Below are 26,487 nucleotides of genomic sequence, written 5' to 3' on the forward strand. Positions count from 1 at the left end.
CGTCTTTTTTTTTTCAGTCGGGGTTGAGGAGGGGGGAGGGTCTTGTTGGCGTTGCTGTTGCTGCTAACTGGAATTAATCGTGTTCAAATGTGCACAAGTGGAATTCATGCATACCATCTCTCTCTCTCTCTCTCTCTCTCTCTCGGTCTTTTCCTCCCCCTCCTCATGATTTTTGTTCTTCTGTTTCTTGCGATTCTTCTCTGTCTTTTCTTCTTCTTCTTCGTTCGTGGGTTGCAGCTCCCACCGGTTCACTCGTTTGTACACGAGTGGGCTTTTACGTGTATGACAGTTTTTACGCCGCCATGTAGGCAGCCATACTCTGTTTTCAGGGGGTGTGCATGCTGGGTATGTTCTCGTTTCCCAAACCCACCGCCGAACTCTGACGTGGATTACAGGATCTTTAACGTGCGGATTTGATCTTCTGCTTGCTGTGTACACATGAAGGGGGGTTCAGGCACTATAGCAGGTCTGCATTTATGTTGAACCTGGGAGATTGGAAAAAAAAAAATCTCCACCCTTTACCCACCAGGCGCCGTCACCGAGATTCGAACCCGGGACCCTCAGATTGAAAGTCCAACTCTTTAACCACTCGGCCGTTATTGCGTCCGTCTTCTTCTTCAGATTCTTTTTTTTTTTTCTTCTTCTTCTTTCTGCTTTTCAATGCCTTGTGAGAGCATGGCGAAAGGAATGAAGAAGTTTGCCTATCCTTTTTATCCACGGTAGAACATTATTCACCGGAGTTCCAGCTGCCCATAGTTTCCTCTCGATCTCTGTCTCCTATCTCTGTTGTTGTTTAACTCCCTCAGTACGGCCAGTCCTCTCTTCTCCTCTACACAGACCCCTCGGATGTCCAGTGGGTGTCTGAATGACGTGTTGTTGTTTTTTTCGGGGGGGTGGGGGTAGGGGGGTTGTTGGGTTTTTTTTTGTTGTTGTTTTTTTGTGTGTTTGTTTGTTGTTATTTTTTTCTTTTCTTTCCTCATTCTTGTTCTGTTCTAAATCATTTTTGTTTACACATCGTTTCGAGGGCTGGATCTAAAAGAAAACAGCCGAATGGTTAAAGCATTGGACTTTCAATCTGAAGGTCCCGGGTTCGAATCTGGGTAACGGCGCCTGGTGGGTAAAGGGTGGAGTTTTTTTTCCGGTCTCCCAGGTCGACAACATAAAGCAGTGTATACGCACGCAGAAGATCAAAATACGCACGTTAAAGATCCTATAATCCATGTCAGCGTTCGGTGGGTTATGGAAACAAGAAAACCGCGGGGCAGTAACAACGGTCATACACTTATTAAAAGCCCACTCGTGTACATACGAGCGAACGTGGGAGTTGCAGCCCACGAACAAAGAAGAAGAAGAAGAAGAAGAAACAACAACCATGGTTTGCTTTTTATTTTATCACACATCAGTCCCCTCCCCACCCCACCCATCCTCTAGAGATACCCACATCCAAAAAAGAACAAACGAAAAAAAAAATCATTCTATGATGCAATTGTCATAAAGACCAATCCTATTTTATATTCAGTTTGCTCATGTCTTCCACACATGCGTCTATAACCTTCTCTTAACTAACATCTGCAGATCTTCATATTTTGGTCCAATGCATGGCTCGATGGTCTGATAGGTTCATAATCTCTGGTAAAATATGCTTGAATGACTAAATTTAGTCACACATTATTAATATATATATATATACATATGTGTGTGTGTGTGGGTATGTATATGTATGTATTTCTTATCACAACAGATTCCTCTGTGTGAAATTCGGGCTGCTGTCCCCAGGGAGAGCGCGTCGCTATACTACAGCGCCACCCTTTTTTTTTAATGTATTTTTTTCCTGCGTGCAGTTTTATTTGTTTTTCCTATCGAAGTGGATTTTTCTACAGAATTTTGCCAGGAACAACCCTTTTGTTGCCGTGGGTTCTTTTACGTGCGCTAAGTGCATGCTGCACACGGGACCTCGGTTTATCGTCTCATCCGAATGTATGTGTATATATATATATATATATATATATATAAATGCTATTGTGAATTTTCTTTAGCTATCAAAAGTATCAATTTACACACAGCTTTGTCAAGGACAACTCTTCTTATCGCCATGGTTGCCTGGTGGTAATGTGACTGTGATATATCAAGTGAGTGTGCATGGGTTCAAGTCCCACACAAACCACAAACCAGGAAAGGTGCTTCCAGACCTTGAGTGGTGGTCAGGGTGCTTGTCCTTCGGGTGAGATGATAAACTGAGGTCCTCCTGTGTGCAGCATGCACAAAGTACTCGTGTGTGCACTAAAAGAACAAGCAAACACAACGGTTCATTCATTTCATTTTGCCCATCGCTCCTGGTGGAGCATAGGCCATCGACGACCCCTCGCCATCACACTCTGTTCTGGGCTGTTCTGGCCATTCCAGTCCAGTTGGTCCCTTGCTGCTTCAGCTCAAACACAATGGTTGCCCCTGGCAAAAACTGTACAGTAAAGTGCACTTGCCAACAGAGAGAGAGAGCGAGAGAGAGAGAAAAGGCAGTTCCAAGGGCTAAAGCAACCTTAGGAAATTCTGCTGAGACAAAAAAAAAAAGAGTAATACAATACAATACAATACAATACAGTACAATACAACACACCAGACAATGTAAGCAAAGTTCATGCATGAGCTGCGTTTATCTTCTCATACAAAAGACTAGCACCCAGACCAAGACTCCTATTCTGTGGCCCTGCTTTGATTAACAGTGAAAACTAATACGCTTGCAAACAGAAAACAAGATATGAAAAATGTAGGTGGCGCTGTCCTGTGGCAATGTGCTCTCCCTGGGGAGAGCAGCCTGAATTTTAGACACAAAGATCTATTGTGACAAAAATATACAATAAAATTTTTGTGATGAATACGCACATGCGTGCACATATCCGCATCTGCACACACACACACACACACACACATGTTGCAAACACAGAGCAAGAAACTGAAGAGAAAAAATGCTGAAAAATTTAATTTCAATCTTCATGCCAAATTTGGACATAACTAATATATCATCCCATTTTGAGTACTATATTTACATAGTTAACTGTGCAAGAAAAAAAAAAAAAGAAAAAAAAAATCAAAATCTATTTGAGAAACAGAAAAAGATACACAATTCACTTACACTCTAAAAAAAATTGTCCTGTGTAGTTTTTCCCTTCAAGTTTTTGTATGTCCCGAAAAAATGTTGATGTACACATTTTTGGTTGGAGCACAAATATTCAACCTCTGAATCACTTAACCTCTCTTTACACTCTCTTTGGTTTTAAGTCACACGCACTACGGAATCAAAATTATTCACCCTCCAAATCGTTAAGTCCCCACACCCTCTCAAACCAAGGCAGCCGTTTTGTGTGACCGGCTTGGATAAACTCGTTGCGGCAAGAACTCCACAGCTTGATAGCACAAAGGATTGATTGATTGATATGGATACTTCCATAGCGCCTATCCTCGGTCGGAGGCCAAGCTGTAAGGGAGTCTAGAAAGGAGTGAAGTGATACCACAATTGTACATCATTCTTTCTTATCCCGATAACACTAAAAGGCAAAATTCACACTGACCTGAAAAAAATAATGCGAAATTCCCATACAAAGAATTCATGCAAAATCTCCAAGTGAAAAAAAAACAAAAAAACCCTGAGCAGTCCAGCCACTGACACAAAATGTACCCACCTGTTTTGATTGGAACCACAGTGGCAGTACCAATCAAAGCAAGTGCTCTGTGTCGAAAATGAGAGAATTTTGATCGCAGTCCTGTTGTCGTGGGAGAAGAGAGACGAAGCCAAGAGGACGAATGGATGAATAACATTTTTGCAGCTCAGGCAGCGGCACGGTCTTACAACCAACCGCCTGATCAAGGAGCTTGGTTTTGATGGACATCTCTTCAAGAGATACTTGTGTCTGACAAGGAAGCAGCAGTGTGCTCTCAAGTAACTGACCTGGTAGAGGAGGGATCTCATCTTCTTCTTCTTCTGCGTTCACTCTTATGCACACCAGTGGGCTTTTACGTGTATGACCGTTTTTACCCCGCCACGTAGGCAGCCATACTCCGTTTTCGGGGGTGTGCATGCTGGGTATGTTCTTGTTTCCATAACCCACCGAACGCTGACATGGATTACAGGATCTTTAACGTGCGTATTTGATCTTCTGCTTGCATATACACACGAAGGGGGTTCAGGCACTAGCAGGTCTGCACATATGTTGACCTGGGAGATCGGAAAAATCTCCACCCTTTACCCACCAGTCGCCGTCACCATGATTCGAACCCGGGACCCTCAGATTGACAGTCCAACGCTTTAACCACTCGGCTATTGCGCCCATCAAGGGATCTCATCAAACACTGCCTCAGCAGAAAATGGATCTTCCCAAGACAACAGTTAAAAAAAAAAAAAAAAAAAAAAAAAAATTCATGCCAAGATCAAAACTTTCACTCCCTTGTGCAAAAGAAAAGTTTCACAGTGAAGGTCTGTGCGAAATGTGGGTCTGTGAATTTTGGTAATGACAAAAACATCAGTTTTATTTTATTTTCCGTGTGATGTTTGCATGGAAATTTTGCATCATTCTTTATTCATATTTTTTTTTATGTCCATGGATTTTGTCCACAACAGCCTCAAAAATAAAGAGTGGATTCTATGATTGCCAATCACTATGATTATTATGTATATCCAACAAAAGGGATTTCTAACTTACTGACAATACCTGACCATCCCGTGCACCATATTTTGATCCACAAGTTCGCACACACACACATGAAATAGTAATGTAGCAAGTAATACTGTTTTATACCTTGAGGCCAATACACACATGCAGTATCGTACACTGTACCAAATAAAGTGCATACACATACGTGCCAAGTAAGAGGCGCACACCGATGTTGTTAAACTGTACGAAATACAGACCTGTACTTCATAATGAACAAGTACCCCGTTTTGTAAATTTGTACCCAAAAGACAAGTATTCAATAAACTGCATGTACCCTGATGTATAAGTTTGTACACTGCAGTTTCTGCAGGTACCTTGTGATACAGATATGTACATGGTATGACACATACACACACAAACCCAAGCCTGTACAATTTATTCTTGTAAAAAAATAACAAAATATCACGTTACCTATGGTCAACATGACCGTCATAGTTGTCTCTTCTTCTTCTGCATTTCTGGGCTGCAGCCCCCGTGGTCATTCTTGTGTGCTGTGTGGGCTTTCACTGCAGCGTGTAGGCAGCCATACCCCTTTTTCGGGGGGTGCCTATGTTCTTGTTTCCATTACCGACTGAACGCTGACATGGACGACGGGATCTTTAACGTGCATATTTAATCTTCTGCATGTGTATTCACACACAGGGGCTTCAGGCACTGGAAGGTCTGCACATCGGCTTACCTGGGAGACTGGAGGAAAAAAAATCTCCTCCCTCTTCTTCTTCTGCGTTCGTGGGCTTCAACTCCCACATTCACTCGTATATACGCGAGTGGGCTTTTTATGTGTATGACTGTTTTTACCCCACCATGTAGGCAGCCATACTCCGCTTTCGGGGGTGTGCATGCTGGGTATGTTCTTGTTTCCATAACCCAACGAACGCTGACATGGATTACAGGATCTTTAACATGTGTATTTGATCTTATGCTTGCGTACACACACGAAGGGGGTTCAGGCACTGGCAGGTCTGCAAGTATGTTGACCTGGGAGATCGTAAAAATCTCCACCCTTTACCCACCAGACGCCGTCACCGTGATTCAAACCCGGGACCCTCAGATCGAAAGTCCAACGCTTTAACCATTGGGCTATGGCGCCCGTCAATCTCCTCCCTCAACACACACTTGGTTTCAAAATCCAGGGCCCTGGGATTAAAAAGTCCAGAGGCTTGAGCCAGTCCTAAGCCCATCAAAAGCTGTCTGTTCAAAATGAATTCAAACAGACAGAAACCTGACATTCTGTCACGCTGTAAGCCAAGCGTTCAGAGTGAAACAAAAGTCACTGACTGAACGCACGGCTACATGCATGCCTCGAGAAAGGTAGTATCCAAAAGAGTAGACACACACCAACATAGGGTAGACATAATACCCCCAAAATCATTTATGTCAATTCCATGAAGACCGCAGCAAGGCTGCTGTTATAAAAACTTCCAACACCAGAAGGACAAAATTTCCTCTGATCCTCCCTCAATATCTTCCCCTGGGCATTCTCACAGTTTCTGTTTCCTAGCTCATCATTTTCAAATCCCCTATCTCTTTCTGATAGAGCGCACGTTTCAAGTATCTACATCTGAGATCAAATGTAAACTTTACTGAAGCAGAGGCTGTGTCTCAAAGTGAGGCTGCGTCTCTGCATTCAACTATCGCCTTCATGATACGGATCTGCCAGCTGTGACCGTGAAAAACTGGACACCGACAACCTTTTTTCACATGAAAGATGCCCAGTGGGCATCGTCATGTGACCACTTCTTCATCAACTCTATCACTCAGACACTGAAATCTTTCCCCCAGGCAAGGGTACAGCAATTCCCAAAACCGATAAACCTCAAACTCAATTTACAAAATGAAAAATGACTGTCTGTCTCACAGCAAATCACTGGGTAAAAAGATATAAAACAGAAAAAATAAAGGATCACAGATGCCAAAGACAATCAAAGGTAGACAACTCCCATGTACATAAAAACTGTAAACTAGTTAATAGTGCATGTATTCATCTATAAGTAGTGTATAAGATGGAATTTTAACCACAAAACACACACACAAAAAAAGCAGTCATCAATAAGTATCAGTACATGAATTCAGTAACTAAGTAATGAGACATATGAATTACATAAAGAAAAGACTGGGGGATTTTAACAGGAAGAAACATAGCAATCAATTAGTATATTCTAATAGATTATTAAAAAAAAAAAAAAAAAAAACCCAGCAAGCAATAAGCACAAAAGGAATTCCACTCAGCATCTCAACTTAACGCACGTCTATCAATGAATTCTAAAAACTATACACAAAAACAACTAACACACTACATAAACAATCACGCTTTTTCTTTTTTTTTTCTTTCTTTTTTTCAGAAAGAGTCTAAAAAAACCCATATACAAATAGCATAAAATCTAAACACTTAAAAAAACACTGTAAAAAAACGTATACAAACAGAATAAAATCCAAACACTTAAGAAACACTGTAAAAAAAAACATATACAAATAGAATAAAATCCAGACACTTAAGAAACACTGTAAAAAAACAACAACAAAAAAACGTATACAAATAGAATAAAATCCAAACACTTAAAAAAAAAATTTAAAAAAAACGACACAAACTGAGACACAAAAAAGAGAACTGCCGAGAAGACAAAAAGGTCGGAAATAGTGTGGTTGTGAATCTCACTGAGATCAAGATGAAAACCAAAGGAAGGAGGGAAGGAAGGAAAAGCACGTTCACACCACCTGATGGCTTCCCCCCAGATGAAGGCTGTGCCATAAAGTGGAAAAGGAACTGGGAGAAAAGCGACCAACCCCACACCCGACTTCCTTCACACACACACACACTCTCTCCCTCTCAAGTATATGTACCCCCCTCCACACCCCCGCACCTCCCTAAAAACTCAAACCACTCGCAGTCATGTAAAATCAGACTTTCCAATGCAGAATGCAAGATTTAAAAAAAAAACTAAAGAAGAAAATAATAGGAGGTTAAAAAAAAAGAATTCAAAGTTTTCACATACACAAACCCACAAAAAAAAAAAGAAAAAACCAAGGCTCAGCTAGTTCCCAATCCAAACACATCACACAAAAGTGGTCTGAGAAGAAACACACTGAAGCTCTCTTTAAAAAAAAAAAAGAAAAAAGAAAGAAAAGTAATATAAATTAATTTTCCAAATATATATACATATATCGAAACAGATCTGTGCTTCCATTGTAAAGCAAAAAGTGCAACTTCACAGTTTGTTCATAAAAACAACTTTCTTTGGATTAAGAAGAAAAAAAAAAGTCTCTTTGCCTCCACCCCACGCCTTCACCCTAAAATAAGTTCAAAATCAGATCAATGTTTCCATTCATTTATAAACATCAAATATTTCTTTCTGAATTTCTGTTTCAAAAACCATAACTTAACAAAATACACTCATACAACCTAGGTTGTAACAGAAGAGGTGTAAAGACAAAAACAAAACAAAACACACACACATAAAAAAAAAAAAAAAACCCATAGCTGCAGCATCATAGCAAATGCAAAACAAACAACACAAAAAAGTTTTATCTTAAGCCTCAAACGTGTAGAAATTCAAGACTACAAAGACAGGGGGAACACAGACATATAAACAGAACTATGTGCCTGTAAGGACTTCTACAGAGAGCAATCAAAGACTGCTCCTGCCCTGGACAAAACAACTAAAATAAACACACACACACACACACACACACAAAAAAGACCACCAAAAAAAAAAAAAAAAAAATCATGCCAATAAAATCTTTTACCCTGTATCACTGTTGGAGACTGTGTATTATCATAATAGAGGCACCAATGGTCAGGTGAGATTCACTGCCCCCTCCCCCTCCCCCCCTGCACGACAAAATTCCCTATTGCTGATGCCTTGATCAAAACGGCTTATAAACCTTCACCGCACTCTTGTTATTTACCCACTAATTCCTACTGCATCACAGGTCTGTCAGCAAAAAAACAAACAAACAAACAAAAAAAGACCGTGGCACTGTTTGTAAATTGTGGGTCTGCCAAATCCATACTCACTATACAGCAATAACAAGTGGTATAATCCTTCTCCATTTACAAGGCGCACAACTTCAAGTCAACGCTGCTTGTTTCTGCCAGATCAGTGGCACACAGGTATGACTGGAACAAAACCCAGACACTTCCTCAACACAGCGGAAGCTCCAGGCTTGCCCTTACAACCAATCATTCGACATGTGCACACACAGCGGCAGCAATGACAGAAGAAATGTGCAAACACAAAATAACCTTTTGATTCAGGACTGGCATAGTGCTTTCTCATCCCGATATACGCTGCATGGAACATGCGCATTAACTCTTTCCATACGAACGGCGAAAGAGATGACATTAACAGCATTTCACCCCAATTACCATCATCAAAATATTGCAAGCGGAAGGCTCTTATACTGAAGACGTGAATGTTGACAAAGGATACCACAATTCTGACGACGGAAGCTAAAGGTTGGGTCATTCAGACACCCACTGGACATCCGAGGGGTCTGTGTAGAGGAGAAGAGAGGACTGGGCGTACTGAGTGAGTTAATTAACAGAGCAACCTCATGGCTGCCTCGATGGATTTTTGACTCAAAATGCAAGAAGGATGAGGTTAGGAGAGCCTCATTGCCCATACTCCCTACAGTCATTTTTGTAATGCTCCCCCTTTCTGTGCATTGTTGATCTTTGGGACCCATGTCATTTCCACAATTGCTGGGACGTTGCACACCATCCCAATGCTGCCTTCTGGGAACCTGGTGTCAGTATCCACTGAAGCACTTCGTGCTCTATTTGAAAGCAGAGCGAAGTAAACCGTGCACATTTATGTGTCGATATATCTATCTTATTTTTTAGGAAGCTTGGATGTGTCAGACCCACATTGTCAGAACAGAAGTTGCTATCTGCAAGACTTGTTTATCAATTAGCTAATAAATCTAAAAAAAAATGGAAAATGTTAAAAATAAGTAATTCCCATATATAATTTGAGGCGTACATAAAACCTTTAAAGAAATGGATTTTTTTAAAGCGTTTTTTTTGTTCAAGGCAAAAATGGCTCTACCAGACCTATGATGTAGGGCGAAGGCTAAAAAGAACAATGACTGCAGTGTTCCCATGCCAATTACGCTACTGCAGGGGAGAGAATGGAGTCGGTATCAAGATCCTTGACTGCATGTGTCGAATCAACGGCACTGCAACAAACAAACAAACAAAAAAAAAAAAAAAAAATCAATCACACAACTCATCAACAACAACACAAACGATAAACAAGCACCTCCATTCCATCAAACCTTTATACTGCTGACACATTTTCGCTGTGATGATAATATGTATGCTGAGAAAACTTCTAGAACGAAAAAAAAATCTCATTGGTGATTCCAGTTCTGAGACATTTATACCTGCTTTGTGAACCAATACATCCAACCACTCCACAATCAGTCCCTGCTCTTTCTCTGTCTCTGAACCTCAACACTTGGAATGAACTCCTTCTTCCGCTTTGTAGTTCTCTGCAATCAGCTATCTTCTCAACTCAAGTTTTCGTTCATGGGCTGCAACTCCCACGTTCACTCGTATGTACACGTGGGCTTTTACATGAATGACCGTTTGTTCTCTGCCATGTAGGCAGCCATACTCTGTTTTCGGGGGTGTGCATGCTGGGTATGTTCTTGTTTCCATAACCCACCGAACGCTGATATGGATTACAGGATCTTTAACGTGTGTATTTGATCTTCTGCTTGCGTATACACACACGAAGGGGGTTCAGGCACAAGTAGGTCTGCACATCTATGTTGACCTGGGAGATCGTAAGAATCTCCAACCTTTACCCACAAGGCGCCGTTACCGAGATTCGAACTCGGGACCCTCAGATTGAAAGTCCAACGCTTTAACCACTTGGCTATTGCTTCCGTCACTACCTCTCTTTAAAACCGCTCCTTCCTTCTTCAACCCCAGCTCCTCCGTCCCGCCCCTCCCTCATTCAGTACACACTTTCTCCAGCTTTCTATCTATGTGTATTTGAAAGTTTGGTCATTCAATGACGGGCGCAATAGCCGAGTGGTTAAAGCGTTGGACTGTCAATCTGAGGGTCCCGGGTTCGAATCACGGTGATGGCGCTTGGTGGGTAAAGGGTGGAGATTTTTACGATCTCCCAGGTCAACATATGTGCAGACCTGCTAAGTGCCTGAACCCCCTTCGTGTGTATATGCAAGCAGAAGATCAAATACGCACGTTAAAGACCCTGTAATCCATGTCAGCGTTCGGTGGGTTATGGAAACAAGAACATACCCAGCATGCACACCCCCGAAAACGGAGTATGGCTGCCTACATGGCGGGGTAAAAACGGTCATACACGTAAAAGCCCACTCGTGTGCATACGAGTGAACGCAGAAGAAGTACACAGTTTCTCCAGCTTTCTATCTACGTGTATTTGAAAGTTTGGTCATTCAACCATTTGATTTCATCTTTTGATTTATCTCTGAAAAAAAGATACAGCTCCAACTGAATTAACATTGTCACTGTTACTACAATCAATTTTCATTATCATTAATATTATTGTTATTACTACTAGTATCACTATTACTATTATTATTATCATTATCATTTTCATCGTTACTAATACATATTATTGTTAGTATTATAGTATTATCATTGTTATTCTTGTTATCGGCATCATTGTTATTATCATTGTTGTATCATTATTATCATCATTATCATCATTATTATCATTATTATCAACATCATCATTAATATCATTACCATTCTTCTTTTTTTTTTATATTTACTATTATTACAGTGTTGGACCCCAAAACGGCAGTGAAAGAGAATTTTTAAAAAAAATTAAATAAACCTGACAAGAGAAGTGTGCACACACAACCCAAGACTCAAACCCTGAAACAACATGGCCTAAGGTCTTGAATTCCAGCCAGCAGACCGCAAAACTCAACTCTCCCCCTCCCCGTGTGAACGCCTGAGAAGCACAGGAGGAAGGTGGCAGAATGGTTAAGACGCGCCTCCGCCAAGACAGAGAGTCCGTAGAGGGTCTGGGTTCGAATCCCGCCCTCGCCCTTCCTCCTGAGTTTTGATGGGAAAATCGAAATAAGCGCCTAGTCATTCATATTGATTGATGTGGATATTTATACATCACCTATCCTCGGTCAGAGACCAAGCTCTAAGCACTTTACATACACGGGGGACATTTGCACCACAGGCTGCCTACCTGGGTAGAGCCGACTGACGGCTGCCACTGGGCACTCATCATTCGTTTCCTGTGTCATTCAATCAGATTTCAAACGCACACGCATACACACTCAGACAGACATGTAACATTTTACGTGTATGACCGTTTTTATTTATTTACCCCGCCATGTAGGCAGCCATACTCCGTTTTCAGGGGTGTGCATGCTGGGTATATTCTTGTTTCCATAACCCACTGAACGCTGACATGGATTACAGGATCTATTAACGTGCGTATTTGATCTTCTGCGATGATCAGATGAGACGATAAACCGAGGTCCCATGTACAGCACGCACTTGGCACACTGAAAAAGAACCCATGGCAACGAGAGTGTTGTCCTCTGGCAAAAAATTCTGGGAGGGACGCTCACTCAGTCTGACTCCACGACTAAGCCATTATTGTTGTTAGTAGGGGGCTTAGTATGTGGTGTCCTAAGTATGTTAAAACAGAACAGGCACCACTGAACACCACCGAAGTGACTCAGCAGCAGTGCAGGGTCTCCTCTGGTGTATGGCCTCCTGGCAACCTAACATCGATGGTTCCCTGTGGACTGCCGACGCTGGAACTGCGACGGACGAACCCGGGTGTGGCCGTGTATGGGGGGAATCTAAATGAGCGGCATGGGAGTAATGCCACTGAAACGGTGCAGATGATGGGGCAGCATAAAAAACAACAACAAAAAACAAAAAATTTCTGTTGAAGAAATCCACTCTGATAAGGTACACAAATATACAAGCATGCACTCAAGGACTGACGGGTTATGCTGCTGGTCAGGGCATCTGCCTAGCTAATGTGGTGTGGCGCGTGTATATGGATTTGTCTGAACGCAGTGACGCCTCCTCAGAGAAACTGAAACTGAATGTGAAACTGACCGGTGTAGGCGACGCACTCGTCCCACCCAGGTCTCTGCCAGGCCGCCTCTCGGGTCACCTTTCTCGACTCCAGGTCACTGTAGGCTGTCAAAATCATATCATAACCATAATCATATGGTTGCCATGCTTACCTCTGATTAGAAATAACATATAAGAACAATATTTCTTATCACGTATGCAAGTAAATTCTTATCATGTATGCAAGTAAAATACAACTTAGGTAGATACTGGAAATACTTGTATGTCACTTATGTTCTGTTTTCAGTTTTGTTTCGCTTTTACTGTGTTTTTGTCCACTTCGTTTTCTTTCCTTTTCCAGTATATGTATTTATGTCGTACTGTCAATTGTCTGTGCTATAAAAATGGAAATTTAGAAGAAAAAAAAAGTTGAAAAAAAAGAAAAAAAAAGTAATAATAATAATAATATCATAATCAAAATCATAATATCATCATCGTAACAATACGCAATTTTTCTATAGCGCAGTACCCAGTACCAATGCTGCTCAATGCACCTTATACATCGTCCAAATAAATGTATAATAATAATGAAGATATAATCATAATATGCAATTTTTCTACAGCGCAATACCCAGTACCGATGTTGCTCAAAGCGCCTTATACATCATCCAGATAAATGTATAATAATAATACTAATATCATAATCATATGTAATTTTTCTATAGAGCAGTACCCAGTACCAATGCTGCTCAAAGCACCTTATATATCATCCAGATAAATGTATATAATAATACCATAATCATCATGATGCATAATCTTTCTATGGCGTGATACCCAGTACCAATGCTGCTCAAAGCGCCTTACACATTATCCAGCTAAGTGCAAACATGCCTTAAAAACATTTTTTAACAGCTTTCTGTGAATGAAAAAATGTCCAATGTGTTCGCACTGCAAATTAAAAAGCATGTTTTCAAATAAATCAAAACAATAAAGATGTTAAGTCAATCAAACTTACAGTTACACTAAAATGAAACACACACACACACACACACACACACAACCGTTCCTCCTCACAGACACACACACACATAGATTATATATCAACTCCAATAAGACGGTATAAAGCAAGCATTAAAATATTTCTGACATAGAGTTCCATTTATCCAATCACGCACATACACACTTACGCACACAAATGTACCATATCAGCCTTGAACACATTTTTCTTCTCTGTAAATTCCTTCATTCATACCATAAGATTACATCAGTTTACAATATATATATCACGCTTCTCCTTAATGGCCAGCGTTCTCTTGTTTTCACACAAACATCTTTATGCCACTAGAGGCAAAATCTCCAGCGAGAGCGGTCAAGGGCATCAGTTTCCCAGGAAGAGAGAGATATATATATATATAAAACAGGAGAAAGGAAAGGATGGAACCCCCACCTATGCAGGCCGAGCCCTGGACACAGCGGACATAAATTTACTGCTACGATAGTGGCGAAAAGGCTGTAGAACGTTCAGCTTTTCTTTCTTTCTGGACAGGCAGCGTAGCAAGACGTACATGCCCCAGCAGAGCAACCACAAAAACAACTCAAAAACGTTTAATGATGCATCTGCGCATAGCCCACTGACCCCAGATGTGATGAACCATCTGCAGCTCTCCCATCTGTGTGAAGTAGCCGGCCACAGGCTCGTTGTTGGTTCCTCTGCTCTTGATCCCTCGCGCCCTGCAAGTCGTCAGACACAAATGTCAGTTTCCCTCTCTCAAGGAGGTACCACTGCCTTTGGACTTCTTCTTCTTCTTCTGCATTCATGGGCTGCAACCCCCACGTTCACTCGCATGTCGTGTATGACCGTTTTTACCCCGCCATGTAGGCAGCCATACTCCACTTTTGGGGGTGTGCATGCTGGGTATGTTCTTGTTTCCGTAACCCACCGAACGCTGACATGGATTACAGGATCTTTAACGTGCGTATTTGATCTTCTGCTTGCGTGTACACACGAAGGGGGTTCAGGCACTAAGTAGGTCTGCAAATATGTTGACCTGGGAGATCGGAAAAATCTCCACCCTTTACCCACCAGGTGCCGGGACCGGGCTATTCAAACTCCAGACCCTCCAACTGATAGTCAAATGCTTTAACCTCTGTTGTGCCCGTCGAGTAGAATGTGCAGCATTAGAGTGACCCTCCAAGGGGTAGCCTGGGACGCTGTAGAATTAGGGTAAAAGAGTCCCCCCCCCCCCCCGAAGATTTCAATTACCAGAAACCGATTCCTGTAGGTTCTTGCACCTCGGTCAAACAGCAGTGCTTCCAAATCTGCACGTTTAAGAGTCTGTGGGACCCGCAATATTTCGCTGGTGGTGAATGTAGACGCAAACCCAAAGATTCCTTCGTGATATGGACTCTTACATAGCGCTTATCTTTGGTCAAAGACCAAGCTCAAAGCACTTCACAAACGTCGGGAGTCATTTGCACAATAGGCTGCCTACCTGGACAGAGCCAACTGACAACTGCCATTGGGCATTCATCATTTGTTCCCTCCGTCATTGAGTCAGGTTTCAGTCATACACACACACACACAAACACTCACACAAACATGTCATATTTTTACACGCATGACCCGTTTTTGGTTATTTACCCCCGCCATGTAGGCAGCCATACTCCGTTTTGGGGTGTGTGCATGCTGAATATGTTCTTGTTTCCATAACCCACCGAACACGGACATGGACTACTGGATCTTTTACGTGCATGTTTGATCTTTCCCCATGCTTATACACATGATGGGGGTTCAGGCACGAGCAGGTCTTCTTCTTCTTCTGCGTTCACTCGTATGCACACAAGTGGGCTTTTACGTGTATGACCGTTTTTACCCTGCCACATAGGCAGCCAATACTCCATTTTCGGGGGTGTGCATGCTGGGTATGTTCTTGTTTCCATAACCCACCGAACGCTGACATGGATTACAGGATCTTTAATGTGCGTATTTGATCTTATGCTTGCATATACACACGAAGGGGGTTCAGGCACTAGGAGGTCTGAACATATGTTGACCTGGGAGATCGTAAAAATCTCCACCCTTTACCCACCAGGCGCCGTCACCGTGATTCGAACCCGGGACCACCAGATTGACAGTCCAACGCTTTAACCACTCGGCTATTGCGCCCGTCAACGAGCAGGTCGACACATGTATTTGTTGACCTGGGAGATTGGACCAAAAAAAATCTCAGACCTTAACCCATCAGACGCAACCAGACGTGTTTCAAACCCATCACTGAAAAGTGCAGTGCACTAACAATCAGCTATCATGGTCATCATGATTGTAACTAGTGAAAACAAGAGGAATTATGTGGAGTGATGGCCTAGAGGTAACACGTCCGCGAGGAAGCGAGATAATCTGAGCGCGCTGGTTCGAATCACGGCTCAGCCGCCGATATTTTCTCCCCCTCCACTAGACCTTGACTGGTGGTCTGGACGCTAGTCATTCGGATGAGACGATAAACTGAGGTCCTGTGTGCAGCATTCACTTAGCGCACGTAAAAGAACCCACGGCAACAAAAGGGTTGTTCCTGGCAAAATTCTGTAGAAAAATCCACTGCGATAGGAAAAACAAGTAAAACTGCACGCACAAAAAAATGGGTGGCGCTGTAGTGTAGCGACGCGCTCTCCCTGGGGAGAGCAGCCCGAATTTCACACAGAGAAATCTGTTGTGATAAAAAGAAAAAGAAATACAAGAAAGAGAAACACACGTTAATGACTCACCAGTTGTTGGCCCACTCAATCATGGTACCAGGCTGAAACAAGAGGAGAAAGCGTTCACTGAACCAAGCTGCTGGATGTATGAGCAATCTGTGTGTGTGTGTGTGTGTGCCTGTGTGTGTGTGTGTATGAGTGTTGTGCACGTGAGCATGCGCCAGTGTGTGTGTGTGTGTGTGTGTGTGTATGTCCAGAAGCCTATTTTCATCCTGGCATTTTTCAAATGCACAATAACATGATACATGCTGGTTGGTTTATATCTCAGCAATCTATTCATCATGGCTGATTCTTAAAAAACAAAAAAAAAAAACCAAAAAAAAACCAAATATTTTTTTATAGACACAAACAAAATGTCAAACAACTCATTTGAAAACAAAAACAAAAAACAAAACAAAAAAAAACACCAGCATATGACACGCACATGAATGGACGTGCACGCATGCAAACACACACACACACACACAAACACAACGCTCTGTAAAACAAGACCCTTCCAAAGCAACCTGTGTGTAAACACTCACTCCTCCCAAAATAAAGTCATGCAAGTCCACGAAAATCTCTGTCCTGCGGTAATGCTAGGAAGTGACTGTCCACGGATTCAGGTCCCCCAACACAGACAAGGATTGGTTAGTCCCACCCCTTCACTGGACCTTGAGTGGTGGTCTGGGTGCTAGTCATTCGGATGAGACGATAAACCGAGGTCCCATGTGGCAGCATGCACTTAGCTAGCGCACATAAAAGAAACCCACAAGCAACAAAAAAGTTTGTCATTGGCAAAATTCTGGCAAGCCCAATCCACTTTCATGGTAAAACAGATATACTTGCAGACAGAAAAGAAAAAAAAAAGAAAAGAAGAAATGGGGTGGCACTACACTATAGCAATTTGCTCCACCCTGGGGGAGGAGGGGTGGGGGTGGTGGAGAACAGCCCAAATTTCACACAAAAATCTGTTGTGATACACAGAAATATAATACAATACGATGCGACACAATACAATGCAATACAATACAACACAGTACAAAGCAATACATCTCCTCACTGCCAATGTCTCCCAATCTTCAAGGTGTAGCTACTTACGCAAAACAAAGACCCCTGCCGGAGTCCGCACTAGTTGGGTCATGGTTAAGTATGTGTAATTAAACAAAAACTCAACACAATGCAGCACAATACAACAGAATACAACAGAACACAACACAATATAACAAACTGCAACAAACACTGTACAACACAATGCAACACAACACAAACAATACAACACAACACAATGCAACACAACACAAACAATACAACACAACACAATGCAACATGGCACAATAACACAATACAATACAATACAGCACAACAAAATATGACACAACTCAATACAACACAACACGATACAACGCAACACAACAACATAACACAATACAACACAACACTACAGAACACAACAACATAACACAACACAACATAACAACGTAACACAATACCACACAACAACATAGCTCAATACAATGCAACACAATGCAACCCAACACAACACAATACAACAAAACACGCTACAGCACAATACAACACAACACAATGCAACACAACACAATACAACAAAACATGCTACAACACAACACAACAGAACGCAACACAACACAATACAAGACACAACACAATGCAACACAACACAACACAATACAACACAATGCAACACAATGCAACACACCACAACACAATACAACAAAACATGCTACAACACAACACAATACAACAAAACACGCTACAACACGACGCAACACAACACAACAGCACGCAACACAACACAATAACAACAACACAATGCAACACAACACAACAGCACGCAACGTGTGGAGTGATGGCCTAGAGGTAACGCGTCCGCCTAGGAAGCAAGAGAATCTGAGTGCGCTGGTTCGAATCACGGTTCAGCCGCTGATATTTTCTCCCCCTCCACTAGGCCTTGAGTGGTGGTCTGGACGCTAGTCATTCGGATGAGACAATAAACCGAGGTCCCGTGTGCAGCATGCACCTAGCGCACATAAAAGAACCCACGACAACAAAAAGGGTTGTTCCTGGCAAAATTCTGTAGAAAAATCCACTTCGACAGGAAAAACAAATAAAACTGCACACAGGAAAAAATACAAAAAAAAGGGTGGCGCTGTAGTGTAGCGACGCGCTCTCCCTTGGGGGAGCAGCCCGAATTTCACACAGAGAAATCTGTTGTGATGAAAAAGAAATACAAATACAATGCAACAAAAACACAAGACAAGACACCCCTTGTCACACCATAACTGTCTCTACCTTCAAGGTGTAGCTGCGAAGTTCGTAAATGTTGGACGGAGGTCGCGGGGTCATTTCCGGCCAGAAGGTGAAGGCCAGGAGGATCTGGTTCCTGCGTGACCTCAGCATTTTGTTGCGGTTCTTGCGAAATTCGATAAAATCCTGCTCTCAAAGGAAAAAAAAAAGAGAGAGAAAGAAATGGACATGTCATTCTAAGTATTACATCTTTTACACTTTGTTTACATATAATGTTTCATAATGTTTCTAATGTTTCATAATAATAACAGATTATATATATATATATATATATATATCTGAAACATAGCTTAGACTTGTTAACATCTATCTTTCCTTTTTCTGTCAGCTGATAAAGCAAAAAAAACAATCCCCCCCCCTTCCTCCCCTCCCCCCCAAAATAAAAAAAACAAACAAAAAAACCCACACCCAAGCTCTACTTTTTCAAAATGATACTGAAATAATCATGAGCAACCCCCCCACCCCCTACCCTCCCCCCCCACACACACACACACCTCCCCCACCCCTCCAAAAAATAGCACATCCAAAGTCAAGTAACCCATGCACACCTGGGTGGAGTGAGGAAAAAAAAAAATTGCAGTCATGTGCCTTTCCCAGGGACACAACATCATATGCTTTGGTCTTTTTCTTCTTCCTACGTAGGCTGGAACTCCCACGTTCACCAATACACAAGTGGGCTTTTACGTGTATGACCGTTTTTTTTTTTAACCCTTTGAGCCCTGAGTTCCTGAGCAATTTTAACCCTTCTGCCTAAGCTCCTGAGCCAAAATTTGCAAATAATTGGTATTAAACCCTTTGAGCCCTGACCACCGCTTTACCTGTGGCAGAGAAAAATGACATAATGCCCAGCCACCGGTTGAGCGGTGCATAAACACTTGAAGCGTGCAGAGTCTCAACCTGGCCCGACAGGGCAGAAATCAGGGACAAAACGTGCGAGAAAACAACTGTACACAACGCAGCAAGTAATTGATATGCTTGATGATTTATCGGAAGTAGAGTATGACAATGATTACTCTGATAGTGAGGTGGAATTCGAATCGGATGATTTTGCTACAGATAGTATGCTGAAAATGAATCTGAGCATGCAGAATCAGTTGATCAAAGGAGGCATGTCAGGTTAAGACTCTGAACGCTTCATGGTAGAAATCAATCTTTTTTATCCAAAGCACATGCACAAAACACAGTGAAAAGGCGCGGCAATGTTGGTACTACGTTCGCTGACGTCAGAATATTACGGTTTTTCTGATTGGCTCTTCAATATAAGTCAACCGATAGCAAAACACGACACAAGTGTTTACACACCGCTCAACCGGTGGCCAGGCATGCCACCCCTCCCCACCACCGGTAAAGCGGTGGTCAGGGCTCAAAGGATTAACCCTCCCGCCATGTAGGCAGCCATACTCCGTTTTCGGGAGGTGAACATCATGCTGAAACAGGAGCCTTGAAGCGAACCCTGATCACTAGTGAACACTGGGTCGGGAATCCGACACCTGACAAGAGTCTGCCACAGCGTCTCCTGGCAAACAGTGTGTGGGGAGCCGGACGGAGGTCGGATGAGATTTTAAGAATGGATGATGACAGAAAACTGCTGCTGTTGCTGCTGCAGCACTGCTCAGGCTCTCCTCACCTTGTCGGTTCTGTAAATCCTGTTGGTTTCATTCAGCATGGGGTAGCCTCCCTTGTATGCCCACAGATGAACTGCACACACGTGCACACACACACACACACATGTGCGCACACACACACGTACACACACACACACAAAAATGAAATGAAAAAAACAACGTATATATCTTACACATTTCTAGAGTGCTTACCCAATGGTTCTGAGTGTATTGAACAATACACATATGATTAGTTTAAAAGCATGAGGAAAGTTCACACACACACACACACACACACAAAAAGTGTAAGAGAAACAACTGCATATATTCCACTCTGAAGTCAACTCTGCAGTGGCTAATAACAACAATGATGATGATGATAGTAACACAGACTGATGCACATACCTCCCAGACACAAGAGCGTGTGGCATCTACAGTAAATCATAGTATATGGACACGAATGTACAATATGCATGCTTTACAGTATGACATACCATACACAAACAAGCATGTGCACACATACACACATACAAGTGCACACACACACACACACATTCAACCATTTATACGCACACATATACACACACAAGCTATTTTCTTTCATAAATCTACGATGTAATAATTAATTGCAATATTTTTAAAAGCGAATATGTGAAATGCTTTTATTTGAGAACATATGTTTATTACTCTTGTTTAATCAAGTTATTCGCGCGTGTGTGGGGGGGGTGTGTGTGGGGGGGGGGGGGGGGTGCAGGGTGTGTGCTGATTATCTGGTTGTGGTTTTCCGCAATTCATCTTATTCTTATCTTATCTGTCTATTATAATCAATGTGCAGTATAGTAGGCTATGTTTATAATTATATTCAAATAATGTTTCTTAATTCTTTCTGTTTTTACATTAAGAATACTAGTTATTACCTGCAGTGTGTGGATATATGTATGAAACGATGTATGTGGTATTTTTTTTTTACATTTGTATCTTCGTAATATTTGTAGGGGCTGTTGTTGGCTTTTACAGTTACGGTCCCCATGTAGTTTACTTGTCTATGTTGTGATAATGCACCTGACCAAATTTCTCCAGTTCGAGATAATAAAGTTATTCTTATCTTATCTTATCTCCTCATATTCCACTTGGAGTCCTTTGTGGCACAGAAACATCGAACTGAATACCCTCACCCTAAAATCTGTGTTCTGTGAGATAATATTCTTGGAACAGTTTCCGTTAATGTATTATTCTATTGTTTGTCCTCACTGTCAATCTCTTTGTTGTCGATGTGTGTGTTTTATAAAGTAAATGTAACTGTATGTCAAAAAATGATAGTACGTCTGGCCATGACCATCAGAACAGCAGAGAAGGCAACTGCTGTCCCAAATATCCTGGGCAGGATTTATAGTGGAGAGTGCCTTGCCCAAGTTACATCCCCATTCTCTCAGCCACGAGGGCTTTAGGGCAGTCAGCATTAAGATATTCCCCAAAAGCCGATTAGCTCCAAAGGCTGCAGTGCTAAAAACTAGGAGCCAGTATAATCCTGCTTCCTAGTTTGAGAGTCAAAGTCCTTAAAAAAAAAGAAAAAAAAAAAAAGACTTAGCTGTAAATGAATTCCTACTGCAGTGAAGACACCATCGATCATACAACTCTCACTTTGCTGTGTGCCCAACTGGAAGCGTACGCCAGTCTTTGATAAAAACTAAGCATTTCAGACAGAAAAAAAAAAGAAGATATAATAGAAATCCACAGTGAAGTCTGTGGGCTGTATACATCAACTCACCGGCCTCGTCCTGGTCACCCACCTCCACCGTCCAGCTGCCCACTAGCTCTGATCCCCCATTCTTCTCCTGCAGCAGCTGTTGGAACTCTTTGCTGGCAACACATACACACACACACATATATATATGTATTATATATATATATACACACACACACATACATCAACACACACACATACACACACACAAACACACACGCACACACACGCACACACACACAAACGCACACACACACACAAACACCTCAACACTATGTTGCAATCAGGATATACAGTTGTCTCCCGATAAGTTTGACCTCAAAGGATTCACAAAACAAAACAAACAAAAAAAGATCTACTTATCCAAGTTTAGACTTATCCAAACTTCGGAAAAGTTAACATTTTCTGAGATAAAGTTAGCATATCAAATGTATGGATAAGTTGATCTTATCTGGCAGAAAACCCATTCCATGGTATGGAAAGTCAAACTTTTTCAAAACATAATACAACCAACTGGTTACTCTTCATTTTTTTTTTTTTTTAAATATATACATATACTTTTTTCTCTTTAAAAAAAAAAAAGTGATAAATTTCACTATTTCTGTCTTTATGATGTATTTAATATTGATACACAGTTTTATGGTAAACATTATTTGGATGTTAGATACTGTTGTTTGGACATTGCTAGTTTACATGAATATAATTTTTTACAAGATTCAAAAGAGGTAGAGAAGGGCAGAGATTCTCAGACAGAAAAAAAAACACAAAAAACAAAAAAACAGTTTCAGTTTCACTTTCTCAAGGAGGCGTCACTGCGTTCGGACAAATCCATACACGCTACACCACATCTGTTGAGCAGATGCCTGACCAGCAGCATAACCCAACGCGCTTAGTCAGGCCTTGAGTGCATGCTTACATATTTGTGTACCTATGAAAGTGGATTTCATTTTACGTAATTTCGCCAGAGGACAACACTCTCGTTGCAATGGGTTCTTTTTCAGTGCGCCAAGTGCGTGCTGCACACTGGACCTCGGTTTATCGTCTCATCCGAAAGACTAGACACTCAGTTTGATTTTCCAGTCAAACTTAGGAGAAAGGGCGAGAGCGGGATTCGAACCCACACCCTCACGGACTCTCTGTATTGGCAGCTGAGCGTCTTAACCATTCTGCCACCTTCCTCCTGCTGGAAAACAGAAAGACACAAAGACAGAGAAAGACAGGAAGACAGAGAACACAGAGAGAGAGAGGAGAGGGAGAGGAAAGGGTACTTACAACTGATTCAGGTAGCTTTCCATGCTTTCCGGTTTAATAGCATGGACTGAAAAGAAAACCAAGCAGAGGGATCTACTGAGCATCACCTGCCTGTCTGACAATCTTCTAAAACAGGAGGAAAACAAGTCATACACTTGTCATCAACAATCAATATCATCATCAACAACGACGTTAGTAATCAACATCAGCATCTGTGATAAAATAAACTTATTCTCCACTGACCTAATTAAGCTACTGATAAACTGGACATCACCACTGAGCTTTTTTTTTTTCCAATACAGTTTTGGCTACCACTGTACAGTTACTGTATTATATTGTACTGCATTGTAGTTTTCAGTGCTTTTTAAACACATGTTGCAGCCATGAAATGTTTGCATGTTATATATATATTATGTTACCATGCACAAACGCACGCACATGAATACTAGTGTACAACACATTGTACTTATCTCTCTCACACACATACATACACACCACCCTACCATACCTTTTTTTTCTTTCTCTCTCTTTATTCAATAGGTCACTGGAGAGTTCCGCAGCCATCTTTTATTTAACTGGATCTTCATCTTGTGTATGCAAATCAAGCTTTTACTCAAAATCGTCAGCAATGCCAAAAGCAATCAGCATAGGCAAAAGCGGCGAAGATGCACTTTCCTTCATTTCTTCAGTTGACAGCCTCCATTGCCACAACCAAACTCTGTACAATGAAGTGCCATCATATGCACACACTAAAAACAAAATATGAAGCAAAAAGTTCAAAAAAGAAGCTGGCTGTTTTGCACGATCTGCCTCTCAATCACCTTTGTTGCTCACAATTTCAGACAGCCAATCAACTTTGAGAGCACAGATAATGTGACATGCCTCTATAAGTCATGTAAGCATGGAAGTTGGAACTCTCCAGCGGTCTATTTTTCTTTTTTTCTTTTTAAAAAAATAATACTTCCTAACTCAAAGAAGGTCAAGACATATTACACTGAATCTCGTAGACTGTCTCTTTGCTGGACAGCTGAGCTGAGTGAGATTCCTTGCTGGGCTCCAGAGTTCGAACCTTCATCAGGTTTTTGAGCCATCCTCTTTTCTCCCGATCATTGTCACTTTCGGTCTGGAGACTCATGCATCTGGAATGATAAAGAAAGCATGTAGCTGTAAATGACCTGGTTCTAATATCTAAATAGACCACATTTTATCACTTATTGCAAGTTGGGTAGTATAATACCTGTGCAAATGTTGGATTAATATGTGTATATGATCACTGAATGTGTGTGTGTGTGTGTGTGTGTGTGTGCATCTGTTTGCAACTTTGCATGTGCTTTGTAAACTGCGTGCGTGTCTGTGTGTCACCAAGTGCATATGCGTGTGCACGCGCGCGCGCGCGTGTGTGTGTGCGTGCGTGCGTGCGAGCGTGTGTGTTAGTGCGCGCGTGTGCGTATGTGCATCTTTCTTTCACATTGACTCACACTGTCCGTGAAGTGTGACTCGTCACTGTAATGTATTTGCACGCACACTTGCAAGCGACAGGGCTGCTGTTGGCATAGCACGGTTTGAACAGCAGAAGTGCGAACTACCAAACACTAACAATAACAGTAACACAACACTCGACAACAGTAAACAAACACCTGAAGGTCATGTTCCACAACCTTCCCAACACAGATCGTAGCACAAAAACATGACAAATAAACGATGAATCTGACTTTGTAAGCAGGTAACAAAATACTAATACATCAACAATCTGCACAGCAAACCTTATGCTAACTGCTCCCTGCCATCCTTGACAGGTCGGGAGAAACTTTGCTGCCTGCAGGAGTCGCCGACTTATGCCTGCCATCGTCGCCATTTCTAAGGGAAATAACTCTCTCTTTTTTTTGGTCAATAATGGAGATATTATATGCTTCAGTGGCGCCCCTTCTTACGTTGCTTCGATGCGTCTTCTGAATTGATTTTGATCAATGTTGTCGGCAGAAACCAATTACTGGCATTAGCCTACTTCTTTAGTAACGCGACTTGGGTGGCTACTTCTTCAAATCTGCACTTTAACACACACACACACACACACACACACACACATCTTCAGTGTTGACGATCTTCAGCAGTCCATTGCTTATGTATGACTTTTTCAACTCCTTGTTAAATAGTCCAGTTGGTTCGCTGTTATAGTTGTTAGTTTTTCATTAGAAATATGTTATATTGTTTTGTTTTTTTGTTTTTTTGTTGTTGTTGTTTTTTGTTTTGTTTGTTGTTGTTGTTTTTTTTTTGGGGGGGGGGTTGTTTGTTTGTTTGTTTGTTTTGGGGTTTTTTTTTTGTTGTTCTTTTTAACAAAACTTAAATCAATCATTTTCTATGTGTAACACACACACACACACACACACACACACACACTTTCACTTATTCGCATGCGTACACAGTAATTCCCCCCCCCCCCCCCCCCCTCCGCCTCCCCATCCTCCCACTCGATTTTTTTCCTACCCTCGTCTAATATCACTTACCGGCAGTGAAAAGACGTTAAACTAAAGAACGAACAACACACACACACGTATACGCGTATACTTCATCAGTGGACCTCGATAATTATGTCATGACCCCCCACCCCCTCCACCCCCCGCCCCACCCCCCGCCCCCCTGTACAGTTTACCCTCCAAAAAGCACAAATTCTGGGAAAGAAGTAGGTCATTTACGACTGCCGACAGCCCAACAGAAGTAGATAATGAGTTTGAACATTAGACGGGGGCAATAGCCGAGTGTTTAAAGCGTTGGACTGTCAATCTAAGGGTCCCGGGTTCGAATCACGGTGACGGCGCCTGGTGGGTAAAGGGTGGAGATTTTTACGATCTTTCAGGTCAACATATGTGCAGACCTGCTTAGTGCCTGAACCCCCTTCGTGTGTATTTGCAAGGATAAGATCAAATACGCACGTTAAAGATCCTGTAATCCATGTCAGCGTTCGGTGGGTTATGGAAACAAGAACATACCCAGCATGCACACCTCCGAAAACGGAGTATGGCTGCCTACATGGCGGGGTAAAAACGGTCATACACGTAAAAGCCCACTCGTGTG

The 26,487-nt window shown here is 41.9% G+C and overlaps 1 protein-coding gene across 1 annotated transcript; it reads right to left on the reverse strand.

The window, feature by feature from the left end:
* Positions 1 to 2,955: 2,955 nt before the first annotated feature.
* LOC143287920 (protein NipSnap-like) lies at positions 2,956 to 25,270 on the reverse strand. Its single transcript, XM_076596163.1, has 10 exons — positions 25,179 to 25,270; positions 24,409 to 24,554; positions 23,437 to 23,482; positions 22,189 to 22,280; positions 20,444 to 20,514; positions 18,802 to 18,942; positions 16,519 to 16,550; positions 14,393 to 14,487; positions 12,799 to 12,882; positions 2,956 to 9,884 (listed from the first exon to the last, which is right to left on the reverse strand). The coding sequence occupies exons 1-10, from the start codon at positions 25,268 to 25,270 to the stop codon at positions 9,820 to 9,822; spliced, it is 864 nt and encodes a 287-aa protein (XP_076452278.1). The 3' UTR covers positions 2,956 to 9,819.
* Between the last annotated feature and the right edge of the window lie 1,217 nt (positions 25,271 to 26,487).

This window comes from Babylonia areolata, chromosome 12, assembly GCF_041734735.1.
Source record: "Babylonia areolata isolate BAREFJ2019XMU chromosome 12, ASM4173473v1, whole genome shotgun sequence".
Taxonomy (NCBI): domain Eukaryota; kingdom Metazoa; phylum Mollusca; class Gastropoda; order Neogastropoda; family Buccinidae; genus Babylonia; species Babylonia areolata.